At 36.1% G+C, this 10,840-nt stretch overlaps 1 protein-coding gene across 1 annotated transcript in view; it reads right to left on the bottom strand.

The window, feature by feature from the left end:
• Positions 1–954: 954 nt before the first annotated feature.
• Positions 955–10,840, bottom strand: part of LOC103260721 (cytoplasmic dynein 2 heavy chain 1-like) — a gene marked incomplete at its 5' end in the record, with an annotated part of 80,695 nt that continues 70,809 nt past the window's right edge. Inside the window, 2 exons of the mRNA XM_021712488.1 lie at positions 955–1,448; positions 7,217–7,333. Coding sequence (XP_021568163.1) covers positions 1,290–1,448; positions 7,217–7,333 — 276 coding nt within the window. The remainder of the gene's footprint in view (positions 1,449–7,216; positions 7,334–10,840) is intronic.

The following is a 10,840-nucleotide window of genomic DNA, read 5'->3' as shown; positions in this document are numbered from 1 at the left end:
GGGCCGAGCCCGAGGTGCTGGCTGCTCGCCGCTGGCTCAGTCCAGCTCCCGGCTCGCGGCACGTTCCGGGTGGACCCAGGCGGACACCCACGGCGCACACGAAAACCCACGTGACTTCTGAATCCCATTCGCGTGGCTCAAACGTTTCAAACTCAGAAAATAAAAGACATTTAAGCTTCCAGTCACCATTACAGGCTTTTGATGTCAGGAAGAGATGGGAAAAGTCTCATATGTGGGAGATCATAACATTCTACCATTTGATTATTCTTTTTTTATGAAATTGAGATCCTGGTTTCTGGGCAATTATTTCCCATTTCTTTACAATTACTTTGTGATACTATTACTGTATTCTCATATTGTTTTATATTCTCTTTTCTTTCATTTTCTCTTTTGTTTCTCTTCTAAGTACTTATCTGTGATGACATGAATCTCTTGCTATAAACAATTATCAGAAATGCAGGCTCAACTCTTAGAGTCTGTTTGTTGCAAGGGCAGAGCTGGAAAAACTTTGCAGGTGCTAAAATGTCTACATTTGACTGAACAGTATTTTGGGCTCCTTTGGTTTCAGGGAATCTTGCAGAAGCTAAAGTAGTAGCTTCTATAAAGAATTATAAAATACAAAAAGGCTGAATGTTTAATAACCAGAATTTATCCTTCCACTATTCTGTCTCATCTGAACCATTCATCTTCTTGATATCCTTAAGATACTACTTATATCATTTATAATTACACAAGTAATTTGTTAATGACAATAATTATATAATATATTATGTACAATTAATATAGTATGATTATATTAATCATATCTTTATGCCATGCATTCATTGTAACTTTAAAATATAATACCTTCCTCAATGTCTAAAAAGAGAGTATTTATATACATTTAAAACCACTGGAAGACTGAAAACAATTATTACTAATCTTATATTGTATTAAATAATTATGACACAAAAATGATAGTCAAAATATTTATTATTGATCACTTTCATACACCATTTTAAATCTCTTACCGAGATTTTTGAACTACCAGAAAAGTGAGCTGTCTCATAAAAATATTTAATGTTTTCAAAGAAATACTACATTTTAACATGAACTCCATTAAATTATTACTTTAAAAGATGTACAGTGTTTATATTACACCTCAAAATGAAAACCTAACAGATTAACAACATAAAGTAACCACATGCTAATGTTCTGAACTAATCAGCAATATAGACTGACCACATTTTCTTTAAAGCTTAAACAATAAATGTTCCATTGTGTTAAGACAGACTTGTTGTCGTTAGATCCTACAGGTTTTTTAGGAACAGAGCCGCTCCACACTGGATCCACTGGTCTTGGTTGCCCCCGCAGGGAACATCAATATTGGTCACCACACGCTCCCGCTCGGCACTCGTGCACACAGGCAAGGAGATGCACTCCTCAGGAGAATACGGCCCGTAGGCACCCTGTGAAAAACAGTGTGAAAAAATACAGCGATATACTATTTTGAAGCAGATTATAAGACAGCCAAAGAAACAAACACAAAACCTTCCAAATAATAGTTTTATTTAACATTGTCTTATGAAATAAAATGAATATAATAATATTAACAATAATCAACTTGTGGCCAATCTTGTTTCATTTATAATCTTCCCCAAGCCCAAATACTAGGGTATTTTGATCCATATCCTATAATTAGAAAATTCCATCTATAAATATTTGCATATAACTCTATAAATAAAATATTTATAACCATAATATAATTATTATGCATGAGAAAATTAATGATTCCTTAATATAATCCATTCTCATTCATATATCCATTCTTATTATTCCATAATGTTTCAAAGAGGTTTTTTGTTAGAATCCACGCAATGCCCACATTTTGCAGTGTTGATATGTCTCTTAAGTTTCCGAAATCTGTTTTTCCTTTTTTCTTAGCAATCTGTTTGCTGAAAAAACAATACCAAAGAGTCTCCCACATTCTGAGTTTTGTGGTTACATTCCATGGTATCATGTTCCTCTGTTCTTTGTAGGCTTGTACACTTGATTTAGAGGTGACCTCAGATTCAATTTTGGGAAAAAAACACTGCATAAGTGGTATTGAATATTTCTATTGAGAAGCATATACTGTCTACTATCACTCTTTTTTGAGATAATAGAGGCCACAGATGATCATTTTTCATTTGGGATTAAAAAATGATAATCTCATTCTATCATTCCTTCTTCATTTCCAGGCAGGAATATATCGTAAGTAGAAAACTTCTACTTATCAATTTCTTTATCATCATGAGGTACAAATGATTTAGGAAAGGCTAGATAAATGCTATCTAATTTCTTTTTATTTGTTGTCGAAATAATGAATTTTGTTTCTTAGTATACACAAAGGTGATCAATAATTACCTCTTTTTTTCCCAAGTGAAACTTCTTGTCTTCTTGATCTGTTTTAATCTTATTGACCACTACAGAAAGGTTACTGTGTTCTGTTCTTTAAAATAGCACTACGAATTGGTGGATTTAGACAGATTTAGTGTGCTTCAGTGTAATGCAGTTACTATCTTACTGTCAGTTTTTGCTCAGAGAGAACTTTCCAAGTTGGTTGCTGAGCTTTGATGCCTTGGTTCTTTTTTGGGTGCTAGGGATAATCGATCATTCTCATTCTAGGATTTTTTAGTGACTGGAACTTAGAAATAACGTATTTTTTAAAGAAAAACATCATGAGCTAATAATGACATTTCCAATTCAAATTTTAGATTAATGTTCCAACTGAATTTGTGATTTTATTCAATTTATTAATTGTTGTTATTCTTTAGAGTTGGAATGGAATTTAAGAGAAAAACTAGATGTATTTTAGAAGATTATAAGTGAGAAATCAGAAACCCATAGAGACTCTACCCAGGGTAACTTAGATAAGAAGTGGCAAAATTGCCACAGGTAGTACAGTTTAAAGAACATTTTGGCACTTGAATATGATCACCCAAAGCCTCTGTCATTCTGTTCCTTTTTGAAATAGAAGACAACGGCATTCATGGAAATCAGCCATTTTCAGGCCCTGGAATACTTTCTAGAAGCTCCTGACTCTGTGTAGGCTGCTGAGTATCAGTTTCCCTGTCACAAAAGGACAAACGGCACGTGCCCACCTCATGAGAGGGCAAAAGAGTCACAAGATGTGTTAACCCTCTGTACTCGGACACATATCACAGATCACCTCTACTTGCAACTGCACTGCACTGTTTTCATGAAATAGTAAAAAAGAATTGCTTTGTATTAAGTAGCACAGCACTGGAACCAATCATTTTATTGTCACAATATATGACTTATAATAGAATTTTGGACATGGAGGAACTTATCTATGACAAAAAATCAAAATTTTTTATCTTATATTTTTCCAACATGTGGTAATATGAAAGTCGCTGTCATACATTGCAGGTTCACTGATACGTGTCGTGCAAAAGCAATTTGCTGGACGCCTTCCACCTGGTGTTTCAGCACACAATGCAGTCTTGTTTTCTTCCTCTCACATTAACAATATGTAACTTATTGTCCAGTCTATTGTTCGAAGAAGGTGTGGAGGGACGTACTTGTGATTCCTGAAAACCACTTCTCAACTGATCAATTAACTATATCTCAGGATTTATTCCATCTCTTTATTTGTTTTGTGTAATTTGAATGGGAAACATACATTTTGAAAAGTTTGCACTTGTAGAATTTTGTCCTGTATAATCACCAGCAGTCTCTTTATGTCCCCTGAGAGAGGACATCTGAGTGGTTTGCTAGATTTATGATGTCCTCTCAGAGGGGACATCTAAGTGTAAAATTAAAGAACTCAAATATAAGTATTATTTATCCACATATCTCTAATCCTTTGGACTGCCTTTTCTTTACTAATATTCACATCAATTAGGAAAAAAATCAGTTTTTGAGCACCTACTATATATCTTAGATGAGGCGATGACAGAAGAAAATATTTTTCCTTCACAGAATATTAAGGCAAACATTCTACCTATAAGCCTAAGTGAGCATTACATGAAATTTCTATTATGCTTTCCAGTCCTGTCCCCCCCCCACATAAACAAAACTACTGTTTTGACACTTCTGATTCTTGACATAAATCTGTAGGCCCCTTTGAAAAATCATTCATTCCTAACATTCCTAAATCTTAACCTGATTTACATATAACAAAATGCATTATTTATGTAGAATCAGTCCCCAAGTAGAAATACCATCTGTCTTGAGTCTTTCTAATGATCTGTTTGTCAGTTTATGCAGAGTCCAACTTATTCTACACCATGCTTTCTGAATGTTTATGAATCAGGTCAATGACCTGTTCTTTTTTAGAACAGGAGACATTAGGAAATCAGAGCTTCAATGTATGCATGCATAAGTAGCACAATTTAGTAACGCAAATCTGGAAAAATGAATCTCGCGAAACAGGAGAGAAAACTACTTGCCACCAATGAATACCTTGAAAGACTGCTCTGTCAAGAATCTCTAGTCATTTTAAAAACATATTTCAGTAGCAAGATGCTTCCTTCCTATTCTTACCGGCATTCTACTAGCCATAAGGTGGTCTCCACTCCTCGGCACGCTGCCAGCTTCTCAGACTGACCCTTTCTTTCCTTTCTGACCACATCTTCCCACTCTTCTACGTGAACCAGGCACTCCTGATGACTCTACTTGCAGCTTCCAGAATAACCTGAGTTCTCTCCTACCTCCACACGTTTACATGTGCTCCCCCTTCTATCTGGAATGCTTCAGCCCCTACCTTTTTAGAAGGCGTCTTTCAAGAGAAGCTGCCACCTCTCCCTGTGAGGTCATCCGTTCACACATGGTCGAGTTGAGGCCGCCCTCATCTGCCACGGCGCTTTACAGAAACCTCTATGATTACACTTATAATTCTGAATGGTAAGTTTCTTTCTTTATTTGCGTCTCCAAGTAACTGAAGACTCTATGGGAGAAATCTGTGTTTCTCTATAATCCCAGGGTTCAGCATTGAACATCTGATCTATAAAAACCCAACAAAGGCTGACTAAAGAGGGAAAGCGTTGGTACACTACAAAGACATTAGGAGATACAATAAGTATCATACTAACACATTTTAGAGTGTTGACAAGAGGATGAGAGAGACTGGCCACGTGTGAAGCACTGTGCTAGTCACTTTACACACACTGGAACAAGAGTTAACCCTCCACAGGGCCCTGCAGAAGCATCACAATCTCCTTTTCCAGGTGGGGAATCTGGCTCAGGAGTTTAGTAATTTTCCTAGGTCCCCTAAGGTCACCCAAGCTTGGGAGCTGGGGCTGGGATGAGCACCAGCGGCACGCCAAGGTCTTGTGTTCTGAAACACTCTGCAGTCAAGTCTCACACTCTTTTCTCCTTAGCTGATATGGAGTGGCATTCTGGAAGGCAGGAGGAGGTTCACTGCAAGAGGAGGAGGAAAGAGGGAGGCGGAGGAAAGAGGGAGCACCGAGAGATCTTCCGTTTCACATCATATAGACGTGCAAATGCCCGGAGAAAATACCTCCATAAAAAAGTAAAAAATGCACAGGACCCTTTAGTCCTCTTTTATAGGATAAATACCCGATTTATTTTACCTCTCTTTACATGAGCTATCTTTCAAGTTAAATATTTTTTAGCTTTTCATTTTAATCCTGACTTATTAAAAGTATGACAAATAAAACTGGGTAGAAATGATACATGAAGTAAAATATCGCGAAGGTCTAAAGTTCTAGTCTTGCAAAGTCACAGTGCTTTTCACACAACCCAGTAGCAGCCGGCTTTGTCCACACAGCATCGCGTGCTCAGCTACATAGGTTTTTGCTTCAGGCCATTTTATTCTAATTTATTCCCAATCAGTTACTCTCCATGTTCTATTTTTGTTGCTGGGGTTTCTTAAGTGAACCAGTTTGTACTTGCCCTACTTTTTCCCCTCTCATCAAGGTCATTATATAGATTTTATTTTCCAGAAAATTAGCAGAATTTATCTCTTTATCCTAAACAAATTTCTATGTGATATTTACAACACTTGGCAAATACCAACTTTAACTTTTGTATAAAATATTCAGTTTGGTTTACACACCTAAGGTCAAAATATGTGTAAATCCATAATTTACCAACTTTTTGGTAGAAGTTGATTTTAGGAATTAATAGCAAGACTGAAGTAAAACAGAGATTCTTCAACCTCTTCTCTCTTTTTCATCTGATAGTTACTCTAATTTTGGAGAAAATAAGCTGATATGGAAGAAAAATAGGGAATTTCACAGAAATGGATGCTCTTTTGAGTCAGAGGATACTTTTGTAGCTGTCTTGGCGATAACTGCCAATTACGCTATGGCTTTATTAGTTTTTTTCTTAAATATTCTAATGCTTTTGATTTTCATTTTATAAAGAGAATTACAATAACTGAAAAAATTAAATGCACAGTTTTCCAGTAAGAAAGCTTATTTTCTTGTAGTGAGTAATACATGAAAAAGTTTGTTGCATATTAGATGCAGGATCAAAACTTTAAAGTTTATTCATGCTTGCATTCTTAAACTTCACTAAGAAAAAGTTATGTGCTTCATTTACAATTCTGTCCTATTTAAAAGGCATGTATGTCCCAAGCCTGACTGTTGAAAGTTTTTTCAATAACTGAAGGTTTTAAAAGGGAAAAATTAACCAAATTAGCCTTTGTCAAGATTCTTTTTTCATTCACTCATGCTTAGCAGCATGACATGGCATGATATAAAGCTAGACGTGTAGGAACACCTTGATTCTGTCACCTCCTGTGTGCCTAACTGAGAGAGGTCCTCAGGCCTGTGTAAGCACAGCTCCTTGTTTTAAAATGGGAATGACAACATCTGCCTCGCACAGTTGTTTGAGGAGTCGCTGAGGTGAAGTCCACAAAGTACCTTCAGCACCTTGCTGAAAATAAGAGGAATGCAGTACAGGGGAGCTCGTATCGTCTTTAAAGGCTTTTTTCCTACTAGGCTATAAACCCTCTAGAAATTAAGACTATGCTATTCTTTCTATAACAAAATGAAGGTTTTTAAAATGCCTGTACATCTTAAAAATTAGAGGATAAAATATTTTGACCGCAAATTTGCTCAAATGCAGGTAAGATTAGAAAGCAAACACAAAATACATGCACCAAGAACATCTTATTGAAAAAGATAAAAATATCATCTTAAAAAGGATTAAAATCTAAAACCGAATGGAAGAAATTACAACTTGTGCCTATTAAAAAATGTGTTACCTGAGGAATCCAGCCCATAAAACAGGGTGGAACTGATGACACGCTAGGAGAATCAAGCTGATTTTCAGAAAGTCGGTTCCCATCAAAACTGCATCCTTCCAGTAGTAAGCCACTGATCTGCCATGGAAACATATGTCATTAAAATATGTATTAAAATCTGAAATGTCAGGGGTCACTGTATTGTATCTTAAGAACAAAGGCAAGCCTTCCCATTGAGCCTATGTATTCCAAATACTTCGAAAACAAAGATGATGGTATTTTTTTTTCTCTTCAATTTTTTTATTTGTAATATGAGTAATAATTTAAAATTTGGCAAAAACAGAAGAGTTCAGGCTTTTGGGTATTCTCAGATTTTAATGTATTGAAAAACAATTTTATTATTAATATTCTCTTATGATATTACCTTAGAAGCAATTTTGTAGGCTTAACTACTAATAAAATAGTGCCTGTGAAGCAAATGGGTTTTCATGCATTTTAACATAAAATTTGCATTCATTGAAACAACAACTCAATATTTTAACCAAAAGTCCTCAAATTTATAGATCGTTCTCATTTGTGACTTCCAACTTTTTTCCAAGACGACAACGAAAATTTATCCGTGTATATTTTTTCTGCTGCTCCAGAAAGTTAGCTCTCAATATCTTAACCCTGATTTTTTTTTTTAATCAATATTTTTTATTATGATTTTGTGGGGTACAGATGATGGTATTTTATTTGAGAGTAAAGTTGGTTAGACCTGGACCAGTGTTCCTAAATTCCTTTAGAGTGAATTCTCACTTTTAGCAAATATCTTACAAATGTGCTCCCAGCTTGGAATTCTCATATCTTTTAAAGAATAGTACAAAGTTCAGAAAGTTTAAAGAAAAAAATTCTTGACATGCAATACTGATCTGAAAGAAGAATAAAAAAGTCAATATCTTTCTCTAAGATAATCTTAGTACAAATTTAAGAAGCTTTGAAAGCAAAAATGTAGTTTTCTAGCTAATATTTTCATGTTTCTTCTTTGAAAGTGTTCATTCTTTTAGCTTCTTTTTTTCAATGGCTTTAGGGGTACAAATGGTTATTGGTTACACAGACGCACTGTGCAGTGGTGAAGTCTGAACCTTGCGTGTACCCAGCACCCCCACCTGTGCACACTGTACCTGACAGGTGATTTTTTATCCCTCCCCCATTCCCATTCTCCCCCTCCCAGTTCTCTGATGACCATTATACCATTCTCTATGTCTTTGTGGACCCTTAGCATAGCTCCCACTCACAAGTGAGAACAAGTGGTCTCTGGTTTTCCATTCCTGCATTACTTCACTTGGGATAGTGGCCTCCAATTGCATCCAAGTTGCTGCCAAAGACATACTTTTATTCTTCCTTATGGCTGAATAGTACTTATATATATTGTACACATCACATTTTCATTGTCCACTGATCAGCTGATGGTTATTTAGGCTGATTCCACTTCTGTGCAATTGTGAACTGTGATGCTATAAACATGCATGCAATTGCCTTTGTTTATATAATGACCTCTTATCCTTTGGGTCGACACCCAATACTGGGATCGCTAGATCAAATGCAGATCTCCTTTTAGTTCTTGGAGAAACCTCCATGCTGTTTTTCAGAGAGGTTATACTAATTTACATTCCCACAAACAGTGCATAAGTGTTCCCTTTTCACTGCATACATGCCAATATCTATTTTCTGATTTTTTCATAATGGCCATTCTGACTGGTTGTAAGGGGGTATTCTCATGGTGTCACAGTGCCACCTGGGAAGTCCTTTTGTCATGCTCAACAGAATCTAATTAGACCTCTTGAACTAACTTCCATTTACCAGAAATGAGGAACAGAGGAGCAAAAGTTAAGTAATGTAATAAGGAAGCAGACAGATGAATACAGAACATACATCGTTCTATAGAACAAGTAACACAATTTCTGTAATAACCACTGGTAAAAAATAAAAAGAGAATCTGATCTAGATGTAAAAAGACTTAAGGCATCTAATAACCAAATACAATGTGGGCATTTTTTTTTTTTTTTTTTTTTGAGTTAGAGTCTCACTCTGTCGCCCAGGCTGGAGCGCAGTGGCATGCTCCTGGTCATTGCAGCCTGGACCTGCTGGGCTCAGGGGATTCTTCTGCCTCAGCTTTCCAAGTAGCCGGAACTACAGGCGAGCGTTACCATGCCCGGTTAATATTGAGATTTATTATAGAGACAAGGTCTCACCATGTTGCCTAGGCTGGTCTCAAACCTGTGAGCTCAGGCATTCCTCTCACCTCGGCCTCCCAAAGTGCTGGGAGTACAGGCTTGAGCCACCACTCTGCGGCCGGGCATCTTATTTAGACTCCAATTCAAACAACCCATCAGGGAGTTCTTTTTGAGACAAAGTGGTAAATATTGTTATGGGCTGAATAGTAAATGATTTCAATAGTTGGCAATTTTGATATTTGTGATAATACATTGTATTTAAGAAAATATTGACTTTTTTTAGAAATGCATTTAGAACTACAGAAGGATAAAATAAAATGATGCCTGAAACTTGCTTTAGTAAACATAATACAGAGAAAAAGAAAAAATGTTTCTAAGTCTTAAAACCTTTGAATATACAGATTCATTTGGCTGCTCTCTGCTGTATTTGTTTAAAATGTTTAATAATAGAAAATATTAAACATGACTGAAACAAATTTTGAAGGATATTTAAACTATCCCTAGGAATGAACATCTCTGTCTGGAGCCTCTGTCCAATATGCTCCCCACTAGCCACAGGTGGCCCCATAGCAAGGGAAGCGTTGCCAGGGCAACCCCCTCCCAGCCTGGGGCTTCCCAGATGGCACAGGCAGGCTGGACGGGCTCTTGCTGTATGTAATTCCTTGGACCAAGTTCTGTAAGTGTGTTTAACAAATCATAAATCCAGAACAGTAGTTAGGAAATTTTAGAAGGACACATTCAAGAACTGGAAATCAATATACACACATGTTCTCTAAGTAGGTCTAGAGGATTTAAGATTGATTGGTTTGGAGAACTATTACCTCACTAGTTGAATTCAATCTACAGTGATAGAGATTTTTCTAAAAACGAAGTTAATTAAATTCTGAAGTGACAGTAAAATTCAAGTATAATTCAAATCCAAAGTTCTCTTATTGAAACAATTTCTTTGTTGAAAAACATACTTAAAAGGAGCCTAAATGGACCACTTAACTTACTGATTTTGCTAATAATAAGGCGCCTACAAAGACTTCTTCCATGAAGAAGGGAAGAAAGGTAGGAAATGTGCTTTTATAGTTCACATGGATGAACCAGAGAGGAAATATTTTGTTAAATTATCTTAAATCTCAAGTACAGAGATGGGTTTTAAAATCAGTTTGTAAATATATGTGGAAATTTATTGCTAACAAAAATGGCAATTACTTTCTGGCCCTTATACCAAACCTATATCATATGTATCATATACATATACGACAATTTTAATTTTTAACAATACAATATCTTTTAATGAGTCCCAAATGAAAAAAAATAATTTTGCTTTATTGGGTATAGGGAACTTTAAATTAAAATATACTTTTCATGCCGGGCTCGGTGGCTCAGCCTGTAATCCCACGCCTTTGGGAGGCTGAGGTGAGTGGATTGCCTGAGCCCA

This window comes from Carlito syrichta, unplaced genomic scaffold, assembly GCF_000164805.1.
Source record: "Carlito syrichta isolate Samal-C Ts95f unplaced genomic scaffold, Tarsius_syrichta-2.0.1 Scaffold303315, whole genome shotgun sequence".
Lineage (NCBI taxonomy): Eukaryota > Metazoa > Chordata > Mammalia > Primates > Tarsiidae > Carlito > Carlito syrichta.
This window is presented reverse-complemented; position numbering and strand designations above follow the sequence as displayed.